Source organism: Malaclemys terrapin, chromosome 5 (genome assembly GCF_027887155.1).
Source record: "Malaclemys terrapin pileata isolate rMalTer1 chromosome 5, rMalTer1.hap1, whole genome shotgun sequence".
Taxonomy (NCBI): Eukaryota; Metazoa; Chordata; order Testudines; family Emydidae; genus Malaclemys; species Malaclemys terrapin.
The window spans coordinates 116,964,889-116,992,274 of NC_071509.1; the positions used below are offsets into that span (position 1 = coordinate 116,964,889).

Consider the following 27,386-nt stretch of genomic DNA (forward strand, 5'->3'; position numbering starts at 1 on the left):
AATGTACAGAGTAAATTTCCAAAGCTTAAAATCAGTACAATGGGCCAGATTCATTCCTGCTGTAACTCCACTGAATATAACCTCAAAATCTGCTCAACTTACTCTCCTGAACACAGTATCCATTGGTGTTACTTCAGAAATGAATCTAGCACTTTCTGTTTACAGCCACTAGGCCTAGTGCCATTAAGTGTCTCCTCTCAGGAGCTGAGTGCTGTCAGATTCCACCGGGAATTGCAGACGTGAGCTGTCTATGATGATGAACGAATAAAGACCAGAAGGCTGTTTGTTCGTTCATTCCAAGCCTTTAGCACCTCCAATCTGCTTAGAAACAAGAAGTGTGGCGAATATTATATAACTCTCAACTGGCTGCAGACTGTGTGTCATTTATGATGCTTGCAATATGGCAAAATAGCAGAGTGCTTGAGGGAAGTGGCAGTATTTATATCTGTCACCTGGCTGATGTATTGTGAAGATCATCACAGGACTGTGAAAAATAGGTTTGCAATTTCAGGTTTGGGAGTGAGATGTGAGGTTTTGGGAGGCTGTCTTATGGGGGGCATTTATATGGGGCTTGAGACATGGGGTGGGTTTATTTGGGGAGATGGGGATTGGGATGGTGGGGAGATGAGTGGGGGGCTGTGGCAGGAGGAGGTTTCGTGGGGTTTGGTTTTATTTATGGGATGGGGGCTATGTTGGGTTTATTTGGGGACAGGGTTGCAGGAAGTTGGAGGGGTTTAAGCAGGAGCTGGGAGGGTTGGATGGGTGCTGTGGGAGGGACAGGTTGGATGGCTATGGCAGGGGCAGATTGAGTGGGGAGCTGTGAGAGGAAGGATATTTGGGGGAAGGGGCGGTATGTGTGTGTATATGAACGCAGGTTGCTGTGTGGCAATGTGGGTGGCCACAGCTGGCTGTGGTTGTCTTTGGCTCGCTCCCTCCTCCTCAGCCCTTTCCCCTCTCTTCTCCCCTCTGCTCTCCTCCCTCCATCTTGCTTGCTCCCTCCCGCCCTTGCAGGCACCAGCCCCAGCTCTGCTCATTGGCACTGGGGAGGGATGGATTCGCTGCTGCCACACCAGGGCATTAAAGAATGAGATGAGCTCAGATAATATGGTAATAGGGGCCATAGAAGTATCCAAGATAGTCCTGTTAGTGAATACAGAATTATCAAAGAGGAGGATATTTGCCTGTTGCAAAATGTGGTTTGTAATTATGTCCTTGTTGCCATGAGAGAAGTGTTGTTACTGGAGGAGCTTTGTCACAGAGTACTTGAGCTCAACTAGTGTAGTAAGAAATATTGGGCTTATGCAGACAAATAACTAAAAGGTGAACCAATATTCTGGACATTAATCTTCATCTTTTACTTTGATAAAGTGTGCATGTGTATCTTTACAAATGTGGTATTTATGACTGGTATGGCCCTTTTGCTTACAGAATGGACTCAATGCCCTACACCTGGCTGCCAAAGAAGGCCATGTGGGACTGGTACAGGAGTTACTGGAAAGAGGGTCAGCAGTGGATTCAGCTACTAAGGTAATATGTGCATGTTTATATAGTTTATTTACAGAGCAAAGAGATAAAAGAACTAGAAGTAGATATTTTCCCTTGTTATCCAATGGGCAGTGCAAATACTCAGGAAATTTGCAAAAAACTGCAATATAAGAATATAATATTAAGATAAATACCTCTTTGGTAAAATATAAGGTGTTAATTTCTTCCTAAATCACAGGACCAGAACTTCCGCGGGTGCAAATCAGTTTACCTTCATTGACTTCAATTTATGAGTTTGATACAGAAATTATAGGGTTGAAATTATGTGGCCTGTGTTATACAGGAGGTCAGGCTAGTGATCACAATGGTCTCTTCTGGCATTAAAATCTGTGAATCTATGAATCAGCTGAGGCTCTAGGTTGTAAATGAAGATGGGGACTGAGAAGTATGTGTATAGAGGGAGCCCTTAAAGTTTCACTATTATGAAAAAAATTACCCTTTCTAGTGGCATTTTTCATTAGAGAGACAAAGAATATAGCTGACCAATAGTAGACTATTTCAGAATAGTGAAAACGTGTAAGTGTAACATATACAGGTCCCTACGTATGCTGCATTACAATGGAACCACGTTTTGCAATAATAACTTCTATAGTATAATTCATCAATGATTATTCTCAGTAATGACTAAGGAAGGGTTTTCAGCTGTGCTCTGTAGATAGCCGAGCTGTATGGCCTTCAGCATACGTTGTTGTCTAGATGGTCTGGAACAGAATCTCTTTTCCCTACCCAGCGCATGCCACAGAATGGGGGACATTGTCGTCAGCTTCAGCAGTTCATTTTCTCAGTTCTCAGGAGCTGCTCTATTCTCTAAGCATCCTAGCTGACCAGCTTGCACATCTGATTACACCTGCTCCTTTTCTTCAAGCTGTATTCTAGCCCTGGCTCCCTGACCCCTTTCCTACCTGGTTCTGTAGAACAGTGAGGGAAGCATACACTGTAATCCCAGTATCTCCCCTGCAAGTAGGTCCTAGCGGGACAAAGAGAAGGTAAACAGTGCTGAGCACCTGACTGCAGCACAATAATCCATTCTGCAGCAATAATGGTGAATTCTGTGATTCTTGGGAAAATGGCCATTTCCACAACTGTACAATAACAGAGTTGATGGGGCCCTGAGTGAGATGAATGGGGAAGATCCCTCCTCTCAGAGCCGTTGTTTCTGGCTCTTTGCAGACTCAGGTGGGCATTGATTATGCTCGGTTCATATTTCCATGGTTATCTTTGCAACTATTAGGGCTAGAAATTTAATTAAAAAAAAAACAAAAGCTGAAATTCTGGAGCATTGTTCTGAAGCAAAAAGTGAATTCTCTGGCACTTCAAATTATGGAGATAAGTGAATAAATAAATAATTTTTTTAAATATTTTTTTTTTATTTATTTTTTTAGATAAGTGAATAACCGTGTTGCACTATATTTTGGCTGTTGAGTTCTGACATACGGGGTAATGTTTCTAGAATTTTCAACACAATAAGTCTAGGCCCTCACACCAAACTGCTTCTCTCCACCCCTGTGGTCACCTCATTGATGGAGACCGAAGGATTCCCTCATTTTACCTTTCTTTAACCCACCCCTCTGACTATGAGCCTTACATTGAACCATGTTTTTTCTGGCCTAGATAGGACTCTTTTAAGAGTACATTAGCACATAATTGTTCAGCAAAATGTCTCTTAGATGTGGGATACTTCCTCCTGCAGGAACACCTTGGCTCACAGTGGGGCTGGGAATGAAATGCAAATCTCCACCAAGGCTCTACTGCTCTAGCCATTCATGTTCGATTGGAGAGAAATGGGTTCTCCAGGAAGCCCCCATTTCACTCCCCCCGCCCCCTCACATAACAGCAACCCTGCCTTCAGCTGAGAAGGGCTCTCTCCAGTGCCATTAATGCCAGTGGGAGACCCTTGAGGACAATATGAAGTGCTTTCTCCCCACTTTGCCTGCTGCCTCCACCCATCTTCCAGCCCTGGTTACAGTCAAGTAATCACGTTCTTTTCTACGCACACTTTACTAAGTGCCAACAAGTAGAAAACAGAGTAAATTCTCTTCTCGTTATTTTCATGTTTAGGTGGTTTTTGTCTCTGGTAACCTGGTTCTTTCAGCAAAGTACTCAGTATTTAGACTGTTCTTTCAGCCATGTACAAGAAGATCTCACCTTATTGGGTCATGTGGTGTGATTTAGAAAGCTCCTAGATCTCTGCTTTCCCTTTTGGAGAGCACATCCACTGAGCTGAAGGGAAAACCTATCTACTCTAGTTCTTTGTCAAACATCAAATGAGCAATTTGTTCCATGCACCAGCCAACCCCTTTTCCACAACTCCACCCAAAGGTTATAAGAATATATCCTGGGGAGTTAACATGACAAAATCCCTTTGGAATGCCCTTTGGTGGCATATCCCAGCTCTGTCCCATGCAATGTCCACAATGCTGTGTATACTATAAGGTAGAACAGTGTCCTATGAAGTAATGCATGGAAGTAGTATTGTGTTCTGAATGTCATAATGATTGTTAATGAGGGATCATTTCTTTTACATAACAGAAAGGGAATACAGCCCTACACATTGCATCCTTGGCCGGACAGGCTGAAGTTGTCAAAGTTCTGGTTAAGGAAGGAGCCAATATTAATGCACAATCTCAGGTATGATGATGTTTTCCCTCTATTGTAAGTATAATTTGGTGAAGTTTTGTAAAACAAACTTAAGGCAATAGACAGGCACAATGCATGCTTCCCCTGCACCTAATCCTGACAAATCAACCCAGCCTTGACCTGTGTCATAGATGGTATTCCTTCGTATGTGACTGTGAGTATAAATACCCAACTGCATAGAATGAAGTTGTGTGTTGATTATGTGATGCATAAACTAGGATTGTTGTTGACTGAGATCACCAAGGAGAATTTTTCCTGTGTGTTCTAGCAAATCAGGAGCCTCAAATAATCCAACTATGCTAAGATGTTTTAAAATAATATGTTTGTCTTAAATTCTCACCCTGTCAAGCTGCCTGGAATGGCTCACGAGCAAGAGTACCCACCTCAGGGAAGATTGTGAAGAAGCAGGGCACCAACCCCAAACTGGTTGTGAATTCTATACTTAGATTTCACCAACCAAGAATCGAGTGTGAACTCCTCAAGCACTATAACACCCTTAACATGGACTCACAGACAGTCCCCTGGGGTACTCCAATCTATCTTGCCACCCAGGTTAGCTTGCCTTTGTGATAGATGGTCCCTAACACCAAAAATCACAACAGTGTTCAAGCTAGTCCCAGTCCCAAGGGACCAGTCACTAACCCCAGATAAATTGCACCTTAGATCCCACACTAAAGGCAATGCTTTTAGCCAGTCCTATAATAAATTAAATAAAGTTTTAATAACTAAGAAAAAGAAATGAGTTATTTATAAGGTTAAAGCAGGTAAACGTACACACACAAATGGGTTACCGTCTTAGATTCCAAAAGGTAAGAGAAGCTGCTATAATGTGAAAGCTCTGTATGTCTTCTAGGGCTAAAGCAGACTAAGCAGCCAGGGATCCCTTGTTTATGCTTAGAAATATTTGCCCCTCAGAGTCCAGGTAGCATAAAGAAACCTAGTTCCTTCTTGTCCAGGATTTTTATTCCCTTTTCCCAGAGTTCAAGCTGATGGGATGGGTCCACCTGCACATCTCCTCTTCATGGGTGTGGGTGTGGGGGGGACAATCAACAAAGGCTTTTGTCCTCTGGTGTTCCACCTTGGCTTATCTGGGCCTTCTTTTGTTGGGCAGGAGATGACATCTCTTGTGGAAAACTAGTATTTCACACGTGGTACTGCTTTTCTCATGAGTGGGTTTCATAGCAAACACTTAAATATTACCTTATAACATGGGATACAGATATTACAAGTGAGATTAATGCATGCAGCAACTCACAAGCATTTCATAAAGTCAGAACACAGTCCTATAACTCTAATATATATATTAACACTACTAACACACAGGTGAGCCAGACTGGTTTCCAGCTGTGCATTTGTCAGTGTTTTCTGAGGCCTAGGGGCCTTGGCATGAGTTGTCATCTGGTCTGCTAGCATGACAACTCCAACACTTACTTTTCAGGCACAAGGACTAAAAGCATTGCTTTTCATTGTTAACTATTGATTTTAAAAGTTTGTAGATGGATTAGTTTCCGTTATGATAGGTCTCGGTATTCATTCTTCCCATAGTAGGCATTAAATCAAAGATTTGGCATGCATATTTGATCTGGGGAAATGCACCTTATTTTGGAATGCAATCCAATTGTTAAAAAAAAACCTATTAATCTTTATGGCATGAAGGTTGGCTACTCTTCCAAAATGTACCAAAGAGCATAATGATGTCATTACAGAAACTGACCAATGGTGAAATGCTTGAAGGTAAACTTCTCTCCACCTTTCTGCAAGGCTGTAGTAGCAACAGCTGTCTCATTATTGCTATTTCAGACTTGTAAACAACATGTGTTAGGTTCTCAGTAGAAAAGAACAGACTGCAAGCCATATAGATGGTTTGTTTTCAGAGCTAAGAACCTCCACCACCACAAACAGATACACCTAATGGTTATCGTTGTTGTTGTTGTTGTTGTTTTTAGCAATTTGCCAAGTTATCACAACACAGTATTTCAGATACTGCAATTGTTTGGAATCCTAAACACAGGGAAATAATGAATATCTCAGACAGCATTGTTTGGTATGTGTTGGTAAATGCTACTCTTTAACGAAGACAATTGTGCATAAACATAATTGGGGGGGGCAGTTGGAAAGTGATCTATTATATGTTGAAGAATCTGGCATCTTTATGCATAAGATTATTATGCAATGTATAGTGAGCCAGTGGCATTCTCTGAAGTAGGTCATCAAGCTAAATCCTACTGCTGGATTTAAAATATGGCTGGATCATTTGATGCCCACTGGTAATGTCTGTACAGTAGCTTTGCAAGCTAAGACCATGAGAAAAATGAGTCATACTTCAGAGGGTTCAATTAAAGCCATGTTAAATTCTGCCTTGCTCTTAGTGAACATGGGCTAGATAATGGCCCTCACCTCCATTCATTTGTGCTGCACAAGGTGAGGGGGATGGGGACAAAGAATAGAGAGAGTTGCCTTAACAAAGCAGCTGGGGATTACCAGGTGAGTACCCCAGGAAGCATAAAGCTGGCACAGTTGCCTCTATGCCACATGCTTCCCCTCACTCCAGCACAGGATATGTTTGTAGGCAGGGAAGTGCATAGGTAGAATCAGAGGTGTCAGTGGATGTGGCCATGTAAATTTTAGGGGTCTGTTGTAGCTAGTGTTAATTAGAGCAGCTCTAAATTATGCCAGGGTCCAACCAGTCCTTGATCTGCTCCAGGATCTTCCCCTGACTGCCCAAGTCCTGCACTGAACACAGCTTGATCAGACCTGGAGATCTGGTATTTCATTATGTGTAATATCCTGTCTAATGCAGGAGATTGGAAGCATGCAAGGACCAGTGATGCAAGCAGAAGGCAATAGACTAACCAATGTATTTATAAAATGGATAGCTCTGTCCCTACCTTCACAACACTCGCATAAAGATCAGGCGTTTGTTTCTGTTGTTTTCTTCCCAAAAGCTTCTTTGCTAAGGAGCTCTCAAGACAACTGATTATCAGCTACACCCCATACTTCAATTGCATGTAATTGAATGCTGAGGAATGCTATAATGTTGTTCCTCTAATTCAAGAAATGAACTAGTTGCTTTCACAGAGTCTTAATTGGATAATTATCACACACTTTCATAAACTTTCATAAACTTTCATAAACTGTTGCTTCTAAAATTAGGATTTCAGCAATACTAAGAGATCAGCGTGAAAATATAATTGTTTTAATAATCAGGAACACTTTTTAATATGAAAAAAAAAATGTGTTTTCTGCCAAATTGGGTAAACATTTTCACAGTAAGCTTAGAACAGCAATTGCAGTTTTATTGTTAGCACTGAATGTTCCAGATACTGTATCCAATCATGGCAACAAGCATTTGCTCCTTGAGTTCTGATCCAAATGGAATTGACTTAGAGAATTATGACAGGCAATATGACATACTCTCATCTCTTGCCCACTGAAACCCTTATGTATATGACAGTAGTTTCAACATTCATAATAATGGTGAGAGGGGCTGTTTTATCAAGATATCTTCTGGAAAATCTTTCCAACAATACTGAAATCAGTCTTCAACTTTGTGGAGGATAGCTCTTAGAGTAAAAGTGAGAGCAGCACCAAAGAGATAGGGAAGGGACAAAAAAGGTAGGGACAAACTGGAGAGGGTCCAGAGGAGAGCAACAAAAATTAGAGGTTTAGATGCATGAGACAACATGTCCTTTGAGAACAGGATGAAAGTATTGGGCATGCTTAGTCTAGAGAAGAGAAGGAGGACCTGATAAGTCTTTAAATATGTAATAGGGTGTTATAAAGAGGATGATCAGTTGTTGACCCATGGCCACCAAGAGTAGGACTAGAAGTAATAGGCTTATGTTGCAGCAAGGGAGATTTAGGTGAAATATTAGGGAAAACTTTGTTAACTATTGAGAGAGTTACCAAGGGAGATAGTGGAATCCCCATCATTGAAGGTTTTTAAGAACAGGATGGCCAAGTTATATTTAATGCTGCTGTGTATGGGGAGAAGGAATAGATGATATCTTGAGGTCCCTTCCAGTTTTACTTTTCTGTGGGTCTACGAAAGCATGAATAACTCAGGCGAGGTCATTGTCTGCCAAGATGAGATGGTGTCTCCTAGCCAACCAGAGATGATAGAAAATATTACTCCTGGATGCTTCTTTGTGAGAGCTCAGCATCAGCAAGCAATCCAAGAGTATTCCTAAACTATGAACTAAATGGACCAATTCTGGATGTGTACCTTCAACCAAAGGAGATTACACCATGGCAGCAAGCTCTGCCCACTAGCATCACCTCTTTCCTGCTCAGGTTCGGTTTCAGCCACCTGTTCCATATCCATGAGCATATCTCATCCAAGTACAGGGCCATCTTGGTGGTGGTCGGATGTGGTGAAGGAGAGGTACAGTTGCTTCTCATCTGCTTGTTGCTGACACTTGAAGCCATGTCATCCAGTTCACCTAGTGGCTTCATGGAGATGTTGAAAAGGGCTGGAGAGAACCACAAGTAAGGGATCTAGTGAAAGAGTTTCCCATCACTATTTATTGGGGGGGATCTCCTCCAGGAAGAACTCAAACCATTTTAGTGTATCACCCTATACCCCTGCCATCTCTCCTTACATTAACAGGCATCCCACTGGTTTGAATTAGAGGTTGACTGTCTCAGGTGTGCACATCATTTCCTTGATTATCTACAAATAGACTAGACAGAATGCTGAGAATTACACAGTAGGAAAGTAAGAAGTAAGAAAGAAATGGGGTAGATGATGTAATTGATCTTTCCCATTGCTAGCAAATTCTTATTGCATGTGTGTGTATATACCTCAAGCAGTTAGTGTAAAATAGACTTAAGTATCACCTGGAAAGTGGGTAAAAAGGGTGGATGGTCTTTTGGTTAAGCACTGAATAGGACTCAAAAGATTTGGGTTCTCTTCCTAGCTTTGTCATAGACTTCCTGTGAGACCTTGGGCAAATCACTTAATTGCCCTGTGCTTCAGTTCCCCGTAAATAAAATGAGGATATTAATACTGCCCTTTTTCTCAACATTGCTGTGAGGTTCTCAGAAACACACCTACACATAAATAAAACAGAAGAAGCTAAACAGTTAATAAAAACCCTAAATCTCTCTGGCTAAAAGTGTAAGTTTTGTGGGGGGAAAAATAAGATAGTTCATCTAGAGAATGGAAAAGCAGGTGATTGGAGAGAATAGTACCAAGAGCATGCTGAATGATTTGTATCTAAACTTCCCAATAGGAAATACAGACAGTAAAAGGAGGGGGCTAAAAGGACAATGGAACAATTATCACTTGAAACGTGTTTTTAATAGACATGTTCAGAAAAAGACAAATCAAGAAATAAACAGGATGAATACAGTGAGTAAAGAGAGCCAGGTTATGAGGCCTCTGTAGTGGCTGAAATTCTGGGGTTCTCGTTCTTAGACTTCCCCTGGACTTCATTTTTAAAAATAGACACCACATTAGTAACATCTTAGTCTTCAGGAACAGTTGCTGTTATTAAGGATGTATTATATATCCTCCTCAGCATCTCTGCTATTTCACACTTTATTTCTTTCAAACCTCTGGTGAATATGATCCAGTGGTAGTGATTTAATGCCATTGAGTTACTCAAGTTGCTCCATAACTTCCTCTTTAGAGACTTAAATATCTGTCAAAGTCACACTCCTATACCATAAAAATTGCCTTAACAATAAAAATTTCCCACTGGCTTCTATACAGACTGATGGAGAAAAGAGAGTTGAGAAGTTCCTCTCTCTTTGTACTTTTTTCCTTTGGTTTATAGAGTGGCTGCAATCAAAATAATTTAAACTTGCCAAAATTGATATCTGAAATACTGTAGTTATTTCCTTAAACTTAGAATAAGGCAATAATGAGCGTATCTCAGGCAAATGTGGATTTTTGTTTAAATAGTGACCACGGAAGGCACAAACACCATCTATTGTCCCCCTGTCTGGTAGGGGGGACAGTGATTCTGAGGCTGAAGCTGTGATTCTAAAGTTTTTGTTCTGCTTTGCCCTTCAGCCTTACAGGACCCTTTTCCCTCCCCCCCCATGTATTTTTATGCAGAACTTCCAATTTTTAAAATTTGCTACTTTAAAGTTAATAATCATCGCTGTTAATTTTAGGGAAGTACTCCTCTATTCTGATTTAAAAAAACCTAATTGTGAAGTGATTATTAATGCAATGCTTACAATATGACCCATGCATATTACTTGAGGAGTAATAGATACTGTCCTGTATATACTAAAATGAGTGGCTCTAAAATACAATCATTTAAGATACAAACATTACTAATCCAAACTATGCCCAGTTTGTGCCATCCAGTCAGTATAGTGTGTAAGGGAATGATACATTTGCTCTTAATCATAAAAATGTACTTTTTCCTCTTGGCTATGATCTTGATTTGTGATCATATTGCCCCCGCAGTGAGTTTGAAGTCATCTTGCTGACGTTCACATGTGTCAGACCTACACTCTCCTTGATACGCTATGGGGTGGTGTGATCTTTAGTAATGCACGTTCCTTTCTCTTGGTGAACCTAGTGATACTTGCCTACTGCTCTTCCTTGTAAGCATAAAGATTGACAATAGTTCATCACTTAATAGCACAAAATTACTTAGTAACCATCCTTCCAACTTCCCCTCAGTTCATGAGGTAACTGCACAGGGAGGGAAATAAATGACTTCTGATCCAGAGTCTATTCAATCCAGTGGAAAGACTCCCATTGGCTTGGATCAGGTCCTTTGATTGCATTCTAAAAGTTAACAATATGATTTGACTTTGCATTGATTCTCAGACTGGTGTTGGAGGCAGTGGTTGGTTATAACAAGGTACATCTTCCTGTTTTATTGTCACGAATAATTTGCATCCAGTGCCAGTAAAGAATGAAACTCTGGTGAGATCAGATACATAGCTGAATTCATCTGAACTAAAAAGAGAGTTTGCATAAGGTAGGGGATGTAAGAGTTTATACCAGAAATTTGTATATAGCAATACAATAATTGCAGACATAGACAAGTGCACTTTTCGTTGGCCAGCACATAAGTGGCAGTTTGAAGAGCTACAAAGCCAATCTCTAGTTCAAGGTTTATCAAATTGAATTCTCTTCTAAATTCAGAAAAAGTGTGCCCTAGGTTATGGCTGAATCAGGATAATTCTTGGTTCAGAACCATGTAAAGATCATGGGCCACCCATTTCACAGAATTGTCCACACTGCCCACCAATTTGCTTCTTCCAGAGCTGGAGCACTTCCTCTCTCTGCTTCCTTGTGCTTTGGGCCATTGCTGAACACAGTAATTGTTTCTCTCTCTCCTTCTATCTGCAAGTGTCTGATTTTGACCTATGAGTAGGGCCCTACCAAAACCACTTTCCATTTTGATCAGTTTCATGGGCAGAGGATTTTAAAATTTTAAAACAATTTCACGTTTTCACATGTTTACATCTGAAATTTCACAGTGTTGTTACTTTGGGCGTCAAAACCCAAAAGGTGCCCGGGTCTGATCTCTTCCCCCCACCCTCCCCCCCGCCTCCCAGAGCAGCCATGCAGGGGATGGACAAGTCCTGTCCCTCCACAGATGAGCAGGGACTCGCAGCTAGGAGCCCCCTGGCTGGGGCACTCCCGGCAGCAGGGGGAGATTGGACCCACCTCCACAAGCTGCCTCCAACTACAGGAACCTCCAGGGCTCCTGCCCAGCCCCAGAGCTTCCTGCAACAGGGGGAGGCACTTGGAGGTGAGTCTGATCTCTCCCCAAGAGAGGCTGTGCAGGGGATGGACAAGTCCTGTTCCTCACCAGACTGCCCGGGACGTGCAACTACTAAGTCACCCCAGGCTGGGGTGCTCCCAGCAGCACAGCAAGATCAGTTTTCATTGGGAAGGGCTTATTTCACGGCCCATGACATATTTTTCACAGTCGTTAAATTGGTAGGTCCCTACCTATGAGAAAGTGTTAGCACCATTTCTTGGTCTTTGCTCAGGTAGCACAGCAGATAACCCATGAAAAGTGCCAGCTGTCTGAGTCAGTTGTGCTAATTGGTAAACTATTGTAAGCCTCCCACTACGACCTCGCTGGGACAGAGATAGCGAATACACATCCACGTCTCCCTGTCCTGAGTTAGTCCTCACTCTCCTCCATATACACCCTGCTCCATACAAGAGACCTCCTCAGAGGCAGGACCTGGATGCCAGTGCACTGGGGAACTGGTTTTAAATGTCTACATCTGAAGTTTACCGTAATGGAAACATTTTTTAAAAATATGAACTCCTGGGCCAAGGGCTTTTATTGGGGATAATGTTGTGCATTTGGAAACTATATTTTAGTCATGTGGAAAAGTGCAGCTGATTCTAAAATGGCTACAGTTGTCGGTACATATTGTTGCCCACATGGGCTGAGTTAGAGAGGTTTGAATTTTAGGTGTCCAGTCTTTTAAACTTCAAGGAACAAACTTTCAGCAGGTGTTACTTGTATGAATACAAATTTCTGATGGTCACTTATGTAATAATACCAATTTGAACTAATGGGCATTTCTTCTACATGTGACAAAAAGGCAGATGGACCCATCTAACAATGGACTCTTTTCTTGATAAAACAGTGCCCTCTAGGCTTGACAGGGGGACCACCCAAGCTCTGTTCTGCCGTATGGAGTCACAAATATGTAAAGGGAAACATATCTCTCCTTTCTTCATTTGTGGATGATTTCTGGCTCCAGTGGGATACAAAGTATGCTTGACAATCACCCACATTAGCAGCCATTATGGATTAAGTAGAACCTCACCCCACCAAAGAGCCTGGCACGTCAGTGGAATGATTAACTTGCTATTTCAATATTCCAGCATCTGGTCCTATTGGTCTATCAAGACCAGAGTTCTGACTACAGCAGAATCTACAGTGCACTTACTGGTTCTCTCTCAATCTGATATTGGCAAATGCTTTCTTCTTAGGAGGGAAACAAGAAGTTCTTGAAGGTGACCATTGCCTTCCTGGGCCTCATATCTTCTAGGTCTCTTGGTATACTGCAGAAAGATAGTCCTGTGGGCTCACATCTATGTGAAAAGTCTTCAGGCATAGCTCCTCTGTCAGGGTTCTCATATTTTATTCAGAGCCTGATGCGTGGGGCCAGTAGTCCACTAACTGTGACAATATCCCTACTGCAGTAGTCCTGATAGATAAATTTGCTGGAAAAAACTCCCCTGGAGCAACAACCACAGATGTCCATCTCCTAGACTGGGGAATTCATCTTGATCATCACATATTCCAAAGGGGAAAACAGTTTGTCTCAAAATGATGAAATTCAACATCATTATACAAAATCGAAATGAAGAGTTTAGACTTGTCTGGTATGAATAGGTAAGGAAAAGCCAGGAATGGAAATAGTGTGTAGTAGCTACAAAGGAATTACCATATTTCAGAGCCCTTCATCTGATAGGAAAAAGCATCACCTCAAATTTTAAAATTTCTGTAGCAGAGTGTAGAGAAAAAACCAGACAAGTAGTATGCTTTAAATTAATAGAATCTTAGAAATGTAGGGTTGAAAGGGTCCTCAGGAAGTCATGGAGTCTGGCCTCCTTCACTGAGGCAGGACCAAGTAAACCTAGACCTTCCCTGATAGGTGTTTTTCTAACCTGTTCCTAAAAATCTCCGATGATGGGAATTCCACAACTTCCCTTGGGACCCTATTTCAGAGCTTAACTACCCTTGTAGTTAGAAAGTTTTTCCTAATATCCAACCTAAATCTCCCTTGCTGCAGAGTAAGCCATTACTTCTTGCCCTGTGGACATGGAGAACAATTGATCACAGCCCTTAATATATATGTTATCAGGACCCCCCTCAGTCTTCTTTTCTCAAGACTAAACATGCCCAGTTTTTTTTAACCTTTTCTCATAGGCCAGGTTTTCTAAACCTTTTATAATTTTTGTTGCTTGCCCCTGGATTTTCTCCAATTAGTCCCCATTTTTCCTAAAGTGTGACTCCCAGCACTGGACAATCTCCAGATGAAGCTTCACCAGTGCCGAGTAGAGCAGGACAGTTACCTTCCATGTCTTACATATGACATTCCTGTTAGTGCACCCCAGAATGATATTGTGTTGTGGCCAATGGTTCACTCAGGGGTCCATTTAAAGGCGGAAACCTGTCCTCTAATCACTAAATTATTTAGAGTGACCCAGATCTTGAAATGGAGGATTAAGCAAATTGTTCCTCTCCAGAGCCTGATCCTGTTGTTGAAAGCCCTCCAGTCTCTGCCCCTCCCCAGTCTCCTTTGAACTCACATCAGCTATTCCTCTAGACATTTTCTCATCTAAGTTTGCTGCACTTATGGTGATATTTCCAATTAAAAGCATTGGAGGCGTGGCTGCCCTGGTCTCTGAATCCTTTGTCTTTATAAGGACAAGGGAACCCTTAGGAGAATACAAAATGTCCAACCTAAGGTGCTATCCCAGAGATAAATTTAAGGGGCTTGCTGGAGGCCCATATTAAATTCTGTCATCAAATTGAAGACATGGTTTACATGATTCTCCTGCCTGTGATGGAGTCACTTCTCTCAGGATACTCCTGAATCTTCTCTTTGAGACGTTACTTCCACCCTGAGTTTATAAACATACTCTTGAAGCAATCATTTTGTCTTTGGAATGGACCAGTTTGCACCACATGTTGGCAAATCCTGGTCACTCCACAAGGTGTTAACCCTTCTTCCCCTTTTCTGATTGCACAAGTTGAACTATGTGCTTTACTATCAGTAAACTCAGCGGGCCCACTTCTCAAATAGTGTAAATCAAGATAGATCATTTGATTTCAATTTAGCAAAGCCAGTCGACACCAGCTGAGGATGTGGCCCATTGTCTTTCCATTTATTTTTCCAGCTAAAGGAGAAACTGGGAAAGTCCCACTGACAAACCCGAGGGTGCTTTTACAGTAGGTAAAAGTTCAAGCATTTTACTGTTTCATTTGCTTGTCTGGCATGTGTAGAAGATGGGTACATTTATCCAAGTCATTGTACCTGCTGATTATAAACCCAATTTACCACAAAAGGTTTCTATTTTAAGAGATTTAAACAAAGACAATGCATTAACAGTGACAAAAGGAGAGATTTCCTCATGCATCCTTTTTTCAATCTAGTCCAGGTTCCTACTGCCTTGTCTTCCTTGCAGAACTTATTGGTTTATACAGAACAATGAGTATTCTTGATCACAAAGGTATGATCTCAGCAAGTGAGGAGGAGGGATTCATTAGAATGCCTGTGAGTAAGAGATACCATGAATATAGGAAATGATGGAGAAAGTACAGATGCTGCAGGCTACAGCAGTACATAGTAGTGGTAAGATAGTGACTGTCAAGTAGCGTTAGAGTATTTACACAGGCAGACTGGGAGCCTAATACAATTCTGCAAATAGCTAAGATATTGAGCAAGCAGCATAACTACCATGCTGATCTGAAACGTGGGATCAGTTGGCTATATCTCAATTGGACATGAAGATCTTAAGGATAACAGAGGGCACTCAGCCAGTTTTAGTGTGTCTCCCTGGGGTCTCCGCTGCAGCCTCAGCAAGATAATAACTGCTGCTGTGGCTGGATTTACAGTTTAAAATAAACCATGGGCAAGTGCCAAGTTATTGCATACAGGATCAATAAAAATCCATAGAGAAGCATCGTGTAACCATCCCTGTTGCTTCCTCATTGAGTCCTGTGAAATTTTTTTAAAAACTGAGTTCTTCAACAAGTCTTCAGATATACAGTAGCATAGTATTTAGCCTGCTGCGTGAAAAAACGCCTGTGAAAAGATGCTGGTTTACACCTTTACCTATATAGTATTAGTTACAAGATTCAGTTTTTACGGGGACAGATTGAGGCAGTTTGGGGCCCTTGACACGATATTATAGATCCCCTGTGGCCTAGCACTGCACTTGGATTGGCAGTGGCAAGGACTTCTGTCCCTTCCTCTGGAGACAAGGAGAATGATATGAGGCCCCTTTCTTCAATCCAGGAGTAGCAGGGCTCACCGCTTCCCAGAAACATCTGGGTTAGCAGCAGAGAGTCTAAGACAGTGCTTCTCAACTTATTTATCATGCAGCCCACAATGTGTTACTTGGGCTGCAGGGGTCGGGTGATGGGGCAGTGGTAACCCGAACCCGGATCCCCGACCTTGCGGGGCTGGCCGGGAGCCCCTGACCTCTTGGGGCGTTCCAGCAGCCCGGACCCTGACCCTGCCACTCTGGGCAGCGGGGCAGCTCAGACCCCACTGCGCCGGGCTGAATGGTTTATGGCAAGCAAAAAGTTAAGTTATATATCTGACCCTGTCTTGGTACTTTATAATCACCTCTGATGACTTAAGTATTGTAAGAGGGTGGAAAGTCTGTGGAAAGTCTTCCAATAACTTCAATGGGTTTTGGTTACATCGAGAATTATGTTAATTTCAAAGTAGGTACATCTTATATGTAGATTTAGTAGCTTGTAGATCTCTTCAGTGGTCATGTGGCATAGAGATAGATAGCACATTGCAGCTTTTGTTGTTTATTTTTCTTCCACTTCATTACTTTGCTCTCACTGCTCTTATATTGCACAGATTTCAAGCACCTGGATAAAACATATGGACCCAATAGGGTTTTTCATAGACCAAAATGCTGTGCTTCATCCTGGGGTAATGTCTATAAATCAAAGGAATAAAAAATCTAAAATCAAAATACTGTGTGTTAGCATAAGTTTACAATAATATGCAAGTGGATGAGTTAAAGCAAACTAAGACTGTCAGCAAAGAACTTGCTGAACAGTAGTGAAATAAATCAGAACCAAATAGTATAAAAGTGTGTATGTTTACATTTTAATCTTATCTTTGTTGTCTCCAACTGCCATAACCTAAACGTAAAATAAACTGATCTTTCTAAAATGCTTTCACTGCAGATCTGAATTAAAACCAAGGATAAAGGGCAAATACTTAGTGATATTAATTCTGGATGCTGTCCATCCTGAAAATCCTGCTCCCGCCAACTTCTTTGGGCCTCTGAGTTGCAGAGGGAAAAAGCCAGTACCCAGGGCCTGCTTCTTTGTGCATGACTAATCCATTCTCTTCCCAGTACCCACCCCCATCAACTGAATTTCTGCTAAAAGGTTCAATCTAGTAAAAATGACATGTTTTCAAAGAGAGGAATATCTTGATTTCTGGTTGACTCTGTTTTAGTCTCTCTTGTTAATCTGCTGTTCTGGGGGAAGTTGTGGGGGATGCAGTTGTGATATTTGAAGCTGCTAAAATTGATGCTTGCACATTTCAAACTGTTCTTATAAGCCAGAAAGCTCTGATACTGTTGAACACTTTAAAAAGCGATCAGTTTCCTGGAGAAGGGTTCTTCTAACCAAAAAGTAGCAGGTGTCTTCTAAGTAGTGCTGCTTGTACCACTTTTAAGGTTCCCTATAAGCCATGAGGAGTGAAGTCATAAATACTAATATATCATATATCATAAACCTAAATAATAGAGTTTATCTGTAGACTTTTATATTTATTACTATGATATAAAAATGGAGCGTAAAGTGCACAGGATGCTCATTTTATCAGTAAATTTGTGAGACAGCCGAAGAGTGGTATTTTCTATATAACCTTTTCTGCCATGACATATTTAATTTATTACAGTATAACATTATTTACATGATCTGTCTTAAAAAAAAGTTCAATATTCCTTTTATTGATTTTTTTTCTTTTAATAACCCAACAACATTAAGCTCTAGTGATTTAGAAAATCTTCCCCTACTAAATCCTCTGTAATTCTATCCCTTTTCCTAAATCCAATACATTTTCCTGACCTGTAAGGCCGAATCCTTAGAGTCAATGGAGCTCCATACGGGTAGAGCATTGCATCTGGGTGCAGTGAATTAGAGAATTGGAGACTAAATTCTTAATGAGTAGCAGTATCCAGTAGCACTCCAGGATTTAAGAATCCTTTCATTCATAGTATTTAATGAAACTGGAGGTTGATGAAGAAAAGAGATCATTTTGCAATTACATTTTTGAGAAATAATTTTTGATCAAAGATTAAACAAAAATTGCCTCTGTAAGAACATTTAAGTAGAAGCTTCCACTTACATAATTTTATCAGGTGGATGGTGCCAGGTCTTTCACGTGTTGTAAGGATAAGCAACTTGATTGACAATATTACCCAATCAATGCATTTGGAATACTGGACTGTGCATTCAAAATAACCAAGGTCAAGGCCTTGGTGTGTCAGTGCTGTTGTGCCTCAGTTTAGAGGATTACACCGCACAAAAAATAAACTGGCAGTGCATAGTTATGTAAATGTATTCCACTGTCTATTTAAATTCCTGCAATTGCAAGTATTTCACACTTGCTTCTAAAGGTTGGAACTGAATCTGTGCATAATGGCAGAGTCTTCCAACTTCCACAATTGGCTTTCCAACAATCACATTTTCCTCTAATTAACTGATAGCCAGTATGATACAATATGATACCATACTTCACCTTCCGTTGGACTATGCTACTACTTGGGGAATTCTGTGCCAAAAAATTAAAAATTCTGCATATTTTATTTATCAAATAATGCTATATAATCACACCAGTCTCGATTGTTTTGGTAATTTATTTAAACCACAACACAGAAAAAAAGGCACAGTAACTATTCAGCATTTCCTAAACACATGAAAGTTAAGTTACAAACACTTGGTAACTAACACCCCACATTCCAGTTATAATCCTACATTTTCATTTGTTACATTACAGAACTCCAAATACTCTTTCTCCCCCCCCCCCCCCCAAAAAAAAAAGTAATTTTAAATTGCACACATGAAAGTCAGACAGTTTTGCTAATCAGTGTCCTGGACCAGGCTGGGTACTTTGGGAAGTGCTTGGTTCTGATTGTCCTGACATTTTATTGACTGCTTGGTAAATGTTTTCTTTACTCTCAGTCTTTTCTTTTTTAATGGCTAAGTAAAATAAATTCTAACCACACAGGAAAAAAGTGAGAAAGCACATAGATCTTCCTAGCTGAATCCCTTACTGTCATTTCTAAGGCTTTACAACACTCTGGGAATGTAGAGGCCTTAAAACTTTTACAGGTTTTGTGCTCCTGGGGGGAATTGACTGAGAATAGGAACAGTTAACTAACAGTAGGAACATTAACAATGTTACCAGGCAGGCAGGCTACTACATTTCTGCCTCACTGACAGAGCCTGCCTATTGCATAATAAAAAGCCCTACCCCTCCATGCCAGTAGCAAGTGAGAGGGACAGAGTCTCTCTCGGTTGTTGGCACTCACATGCCCAGCTCTGCCCCCTGATGGTGATCATTGTCTCCCATGCAGGCACACATGCCCAACCCCTCTCCCTCTGCAGTGATTTGCATCTCTGAGCCTGCTCTAGGCACACTGGAACAGACTTGCTGCCGGGGAAGAGGCATGTGTCCCCCTGAAGATTTCTTTTGCATTTTTCTGCATTGGGGGGGGCCCACAAAAATATGCGGACCATATGAATTCTGTCAGCAGTACTATGTGAATGAGTAGGGTATTACTCTTTGTGAGTGTGGTTATGAAAATCTAGTCTTGAATTTACACACTCAGAACATAAATCACAGAATAACGGTAAGCAATACTTCAGCGCTAGCTGCTTAGGTTGGACACTATGGAATAGATTTCCATACTCTTATGCGGAGTGGTACCTTAGTCCTCAAGTAATTGTTTGAAATCAGTGGGACTCCTTGAGATTTTAAGTATTACTCAACATGAATAAGGATATGAGAATTTGTTACCTAATTTTTAAGTATAATTTATCCTTTATTTGAAGTGTTGCATCAGGTGATATTTAAAATTCAGAGCTCATTTTAAATCTTCTGGCTGTTCAGTATAGAGGGCAAAACTGCACCATTCTTAGGGCCAGATTATGACTTCAGGTGTGCTCCCACATGGGGGGAGAAAAATGTAGAAAGCCCACTTACTTACCTATATGGCCTATCCATACCACAATAGAAGTGCAAGGGAGAGAGAGATACATCTGCTAGTTCCACTCCTATACAGATGGGTGAGAAGAGTAAAGGAATGAACCCCATATGCAGGCCAGTTTATAGACTGATGAATATTACTTCACCTGGAGCAAGGATAGAGCCATGAATCAGATTGTGCCTCTCAAAGTCACAGTCTGGTTCCTCGTCTGTTCCTGGGGCAGCTGAGCTACACACAACCCATTACTCAGGTCTTGTGGCAGTGAGAAATCCATACAGACAACGCCCACAAGATAAAGTAGGTCATTAGATCAAAAATCACACACAACTTTGAGCAGCTGCAATTTCAGGTCGTATACGGTCTTAAAATAAAGGATTAAAAGTTAAAATCAGACAATGTGAGTACTTATTCCAGGGAGCAAATTATTCCATTAGTTTTGGTGTGTAAGGCCAGAAGGCTGTCTCTATAGTCAATTTTTCGCCATGGTTAGTTTGTAATTAATAGATATTGAAATGAACTTAAAAGAAAACACAATTGTATGTTTCCATATGATGCTTTTTAAAGTCACAACAACAATATAACTGAATGTGAAATATTTTTATCCAAATCTGATCAACCTTGAAATGTTTGTGAATCTTCCACATGCTCTTTAATTTTTTTAAATTCACGACTGTCACTAATTTTTTAATTAGTCGCTGAGAGTGCATGCACTGATTCTTGTAATTAGCTCTCCTCACGTCCCCTCTAAAATTCAAAATACATATTTGATTTCTCACTTTTTATTTCCCAAATGCCAGCCTATAGCTTATCAAATGTAAATTTAACTTGTGGAGTATGATAGCCTAAGGAAATAAAATTATACATGTTTTAGAGCGGAAAAATTCAAGGAAGAATGAGAAGTGCTGTTTATTCCAGCGTCAGTATGACCTCCTGTCATACTCGGACTGTGATTTAATCATGTCTTGTAAGCTAAAAAGGATCAGACCTGGTCAGTACTTGAATTGGGGGACTTCTGAAATAAAACCCAGTGTGCTGCAGGAAATGCTGGCAGAAGTGATTCTGTACAGTGAGTATGTACACTCTTTTTTCTGGCTTAGTACTGAAGCAATGACCCAACATGCTGTCTAGTGAGCCTAATGCTGCTAAAACAAGTCTTTCAAATGAGTTTTAATACTGAGGTCCAGACCTTTTCTCATCATCAAAGATCCACCACAGGCATAGTCGTGCTAGCCCAAGTGTTATGCCTGAATTCCAATTTAAGCAATTACATTCTCCTTATCTGAAACACCTCTCTGTTGTTTCAGTCAGATATAGTATTCTGGTTTGCTTCAATCATGTCTTAAAAAAATTGTGTTCAGTTACTCTGTTAACACACAATGACATAGAAGTCTATGGAATGCTTTGTGGCCCTCTTGGTGAAAGGAGTTAGCTATATAAATGTATAGGGTGACCAGATGTTCTGTTTTTAAAGGGATAGTCCCATATTTAAGGCTTCCTGCAGGTGTCCCAACTTTTTCTTAAAAACAGGCAAATTGTCCCATATTTTGTGTCTTTCTCCCCCTCCCCCCAGAATATTGGCAGGTCCTGCTGCTGGCCAGATCCCTGCTCCCCAGCCTCCCGCCCACCAGCGGTGAGTGGAGGGGTCCAGAGGCCGACGATGGGGGTGGGTGTGCAAGGCTGGTGGCAGGGTGAAGATGCGGCTTGCAGGGCAGGCCGCTCCGCCCCCCACTGGTCCGTCAGCGCAACCCCCACTGCGTGCCAGCTCTCAGCCAGCAGGGCCCTGTCGCATTGCCAGATGGCACTGGCTGCGCGCTGCAGTGGCTGGTGAGTGTAAGCAGGCACCAGGTGGTGGCCAGTTACATGGCACCTCTTTTGCCACACACCAGCCTTTTACGTGTCCTCTCCCTGCTTCGCACCCCCTCAGTCCTGCTGCTCCTCCATATCCCCACCGGCGGGGCGCATCCCGCTCCCAATGCTGTGCAGAGAACCAGCCCCTGGTTGGAGTGCTCAGCTCACCAACAGCCTGGCCAGCAGGCTCCTTCCTCTCTAGCCCGGGGCACTGGCCAGGAGGAGCTGAGCCCTGCATGTGCCAAAGCCCTGCACAGCGCTGACACAGTGAAGCCTCTCTGCCTCTCAACTAAGCTCTGGAGTGGCGGGGGGGTGGGGGGAAAGCTATTTCCAGCCTGTTCGTGCCGTGAACCCACAGGCTCCACAGCAGACCCTCAGGCAGGGCTTAGCACCCTCTTCATCTGCCTCCTCCCGCACCACCGTGGCTCCTGCCCCCCGGGAGTGTGGATCTGCTCTGTCCCCATGGCACCCTCCCCTGCTGAGCCACCTCTCTGGCTGGGTTCGCTGGAGCCCCTGCAGTCAGGTTCCCTGGGCCCTGGTCCACAATTCATCCTTAGGGTTTAACCCCTTCCTGCCTGTGGTGTAGCCAAGGGGAGTTGAGAGGGGACAGGATGCGGCTGGGTTATGTTGGAGCCGGTGGCCAGCAGCAGCCTGGAGGTGTTAGCTGCCTTTCGACACTGTGCGGGCACAAAGGAACAAGCTGCTTCCAGCCATAGAGGGGCAGGGGGAAGAGATGAGGTCTACAAAGACATAGGCCATGTCATCCCTCTGCCCCCCACCCCTACCCCAGAGACTGGAAGCAGCTCCCGTCCCTTCCCTCCTGCATAGTACCAAAAGGCTGCTGGCCACATTTTGGTGTGAACCCCGGGCCCAGAAATCTGGGGAGTGAGGGTATGTGACCCTGTGTGCCACCCACCCCCATGTTGCTTCAGGAAGATGTGGTGCCAGGTACCAGGAGAGGCAGGTCAGTCCCGGGGGCCCAGCCAGGCATGGTGGGTGGAGAGCGCCAGCAGGGAGGGTGGGATCGGTCAGTCACCCCTCCGCATGTGAGAGAGTTGTACAGTTGTGTGTGTCACCTCTCCCCGTGTGTGTGTGTGGGGGGGGGGTGTCACCCCTCCCTGTGTGAACCCTAAAGCCTTAAAGATAAGAAGGTAAATAAAAAAAACCCAGCTACGCAGTGTTTCTTTTTAATGGGGGCTCAGTCAACTTGATGTTAATTTGATCGTTTGTACTGCATAGTTCTGATTGATTGATTGCCATTGAACTCACTTGAATATGAGTAATTTTACCAGGTGTCCTGTATTCAGCATAGGGAAATATGGTCACCCTATAAATGTAAGATGTTATGATTTAAACATGTTTTTTGTTTGTATGTCCTTCATTCTTTTTTACCTGGCATGGTAACAGAATGTATAAGAAAACATCTTTTCCACATCTCATCTCTTGCTTTATCATAGCAGATGATTTGCATTCCTTGAGGTTGAGAGCAGCTGACTAAGGGCTTGTCTGTACTGGCAAGTTTCTGCGCAGTAAAGCAGCTTTTTGTGCTCAAGCTGTGGACATAACACACTGCCAAGCCACTCTGTGCGCAGAAACTCCTCAGTCACAGCGCTGCGAAAAACCCACCTCGACGTGAATCGTAAGGCTATTTGCACAGAAGCTCCAGCACTCTATTGCCAGTGTAGACACTTGATTGCTTTCTGTGCTGTAATTGGCCTCTGGAGCTGTCCCATAATGCCTCAAGTAACCGCTCTGCTCATTGTTTTGAACTCAGCTGCCCTGGAGACATGTGCCCCTCCCCTTTCAAAGCTCCTTTCTGACAGTCATTGCATGCTGGGCTGATCTGCTCCGGGACACAAAGCAAACCATTAATGGGGAATGCTCGTGCTGTTGAACACAGAGGAAGGGGTGGTGTGTGTGTGTGCGTAGGGAGGGAGGCGAGGGCTGATGTCGGGGTTTCCCCCTCCTCCTGCCTCAGGACTGGTTGCTTCCTGCCACTGTCTGAACTTAAAAGACAGCATGCTGACACATTCTCTGTCCCCCAAAACACACAGTCCCTCTCCCCCCGATACGCACACACATCAGGGCCGGCTCCATGCACCAGACTACCAAGCACATGCTTGGGGTGGCACCTGGAGAGGGGCAGCGCTCCGGCCGGCCAGGGAGAGCGGAGCCGCGGCAGGCTCGCCGCCCTCCCCCAGCACTCCGGCCGGCCGGGGAGAGTGTGGCCGGATGGGCTCTCCGGCCGGGGAGAGTGTGGCCGCGGCCGGGCTTGCCGGCCGGGGAGAGCGGGGCTGCGGCCGGGCTTGCCGCCCTCCCCCCGGCGCTCTGGCCGGCCGGGGAGAGCGGGGCCGCGGCCGGGCTCGCCGCCCTCCCCGCGGCGCTCCGGCCGGCCGGGGAGAGCGGGGCCACGGCCGGGCTTGCCGCCCTCCTCTGCCGCACTCCCCGCTGGGGGGCTGGGGGCGGCGGGAGGCTTTTTTGCTTAGGGCGGCAAAAAAGTCAGAGCCGGCCCTGACACACACTCCCCGTCACACACTCCCCCAACCCCACGTCAGTTGAAAAGCAGTTGGCAATATAGTAGGATGCCCACGGAACAATGGGATTGGGAAACCTGCATCATGTGATGCTGTGCCTGCCCCATGAGGCATTGCAAACCTTTTCCAAATCACCCTGTGGCCAGTTGCGCAGTGGGATAGCTACCACAATGCACTGCTCTCTTTGTCATTGCAAGAGCTGCTAATGTGGATGCACTCCACCGGAGCACAGTGTGGTTGCGCAACAGCGGTTTAATTCCAGTGTTTTAATAAAAGCGGTATAACTTGTGGCACAGAAACTTGCCAGTGTAGACATTCCCTAACTCTCCTCTGAGCAATGGCATCCTACACAATTCTTAGGTGTAGTGACAGTGCTTTGTCTTGTGGCGTCATTTCTCTTGAAGATCAAGGCCCAAACGCAGCAAAACGCTTGCTTAATTTTAAGCATGTGAGCAGTCCCATCCCTATTCAGCAAAGCACTTGAGCATATGCTTAACTTTAAGCAGAGGAGTAGTTCCATTGACTTTATGGGTGAAATCCTGGCTCCACTGAAGTCAAATGGAATTTTCCCATTAGCTGCAGTGGGCCAGGATTTCAGTCAGTGTACTCAAGTGGTTTGCTGAATTGGGGGGCCCAGATGAACAGGGTGGTTAGCTCTTTGGCCAAAAATTTTCAAACTCACAAAGGCAGGCACCTAACTCAGTGGCTCTGCAAATCAAGCCACTTACTATCTGCAGGTCCCATTAAAGTAAAAATGTATTTGTAGGTTAATGGGAGTTGCTGGTGCTCAGAACCCTGGAAAATCTGCCCCCTCCCTACACACTTATCTAAATGGCTAAGTATGGATTTAGCTGCCTAATTTCAGGGACCCAAGACAGAAAAATATTCCTTAATTTATATAATTTACTGTACTGTTAATCTGTGTGCAGAACTCTGACAGTAAATATGACTGGTGATCTTAAATTCATATTTATCCATAGAGATAATGTGTATTCACAAATTCACCAATTATATATTGGTTTGAATGTGAATACATATCCACTAGTCAAAATGAGTATTTGCCTGGGAGATCATTCTCTTGAAAAATATGTCAGTAATATAACATTTTATGAAAAAAAAGCCTTTTTAATTATGGAAAAAGCAAGGAAATAGAACATTAAAAACCCTGGTGTATCAGAAATTCAGATTTTGGCATAAACTAATAAAACCCAGGAAATTGAAAGATAAAGTGGGATATCTGTCCTTAATTCAACCTTTAAGAGAAAGAGAGTCTGTTCTGTTGAGGTAAAATCCTCTTATGAGGAATTTATTTTTAGATTGGCTGAGAATAATGCTCTGAGTATAATGCAAAACAAAAGTTATCAGAATTCTGAGCATTTTGATTCTTTCATGGAGCCATCCACCACCAGTCCCCTGAGTCTATTAAAGAACTGACTCTTCATTTGGCTTATGGTGACATAACATCTGTAGGACTTGTGTTTACAGGTCAAATCGTGCATTCATTATGTCTATCAGTGCTCCCATGGAGTTGAATGAATGCAGGATTTGGCCCTACATCATTAGCATATAATCCCTTCATTGGGATGCTATACTCTCTCCCATGCAGATGGACAGGAAATGGGCAGGAAGGCATTGGGAATTGGCTACGCCTTGGCTCTGCCCCCTCCCTACACACACAGATGCCCGCCAGCCAGCACAACTGAGCCAACACACAGTGTGGGGAGTAGCTGCCACTAGTATAAGACCAGAGCAGATTTCTTCACCCTATAACTAGGGCCCTACCAAATTCACCATCCATTTTAATAAATTTCACGGTCATAGGATTTTTAAAATCTTAAATTTCACAGGTTCAGATATTTAAATCTGAAATTTCATGGTGGTGTAACCATGGGGCTCCTAACTCAAAAGGAGATTTTGGGGGGGGCAGGGGGGAGGCTAAATAAGGGTCACGATACTTCCACCCTTATTTCTGTGCTGCTGCTGGTGGTGGCAGTGCCTTCAGAGCTGGACAGAGTGGCAGCTGCTAGCTGGATACCCAGCTCTGAATGCAGTGTCACTGCTAGCAGCACTGCAGAAGTGAGGATGGCATGGTGTGGATCTTAAAGGGGCCTTGGACTGGTTGTGTCTGTGTGTGTTTGTGTGTGTGTGGGGAGGTAATCACAGCACCCCCCCTGACCACAGTGCCCTGGGCAGTCGCCCATGTCACCCACCAGTAAGTCCATCCCTGACCCCCTGAAAAGTGACCACCATCTATGCCACACTCACTTCTGTGCTGCTGCTGGCGGTGGCATTGTCTTCAGAGCTGGGTGCCTGGCCAGCAGCCACTGCTCTCTGGCTGCCCAGCTCTGAAGGCAATGCAAACGTAAGGGTGGCAATACTGGGACCCTTCCCTCCCATAGCCAGATTTCATGGGGGAGACCAGATTTCACAGTCCATGATACGTTTTTCACAGCCATAAATTTGGTAGTGCCCTACCTATAACAGTGTACCAGTGAGGTGCCAGGGAGAGAATTGTGACATATTGAAGAATGGTGCCAGTCAGGAAAGTAAACTTATATTGTGAGGTGCAGCAAAACCGTGATAAAATTGTCACAGTAGCAGTTAGAGGCCCCAAACAAGATCAGGGCCCTGTCAGGCTAGATACCATCTGAAACCCATAGTGAGCGTCTCTATCTGGACAACATTATAAATTAGGGTACGTCTACACTACCTGAATCGGCAGGTAGAAATCGATCTCTCGGGGATCGAATTATCGTGTCTCGTCGGGACGCGACGTTCGATCCCCGAATCGACACTTGTACTCCACCAGGGGAGGTAGGAGTAAGCGCCGTCGACGGAGGGTCCATTTGCCACCGTCCTCACAGCGGGGTAAGTCGGCTCCGATACTTCGAATTCAG

General features: G+C 43.3%; 1 protein-coding gene across 50 annotated transcripts in view; it reads left to right on the forward strand.

Moving 5' to 3' along the window:
- ANK2 (ankyrin 2) overlaps window positions 1-27,386 on the forward strand; it is a 583,802-nt gene that overhangs the window by 394,884 nt on the left and 161,532 nt on the right. For all 50 annotated transcript variants that reach the window (XM_054029227.1, XM_054029226.1, XM_054029236.1 and 47 more), the window contains exons 3-4: window positions 1,429-1,527; window positions 4,075-4,173. In XM_054029227.1, coding sequence (XP_053885202.1) covers window positions 1,429-1,527; window positions 4,075-4,173 — 198 coding nt within the window. The remainder of the gene's footprint in view (window positions 1-1,428; window positions 1,528-4,074; window positions 4,174-27,386) is intronic.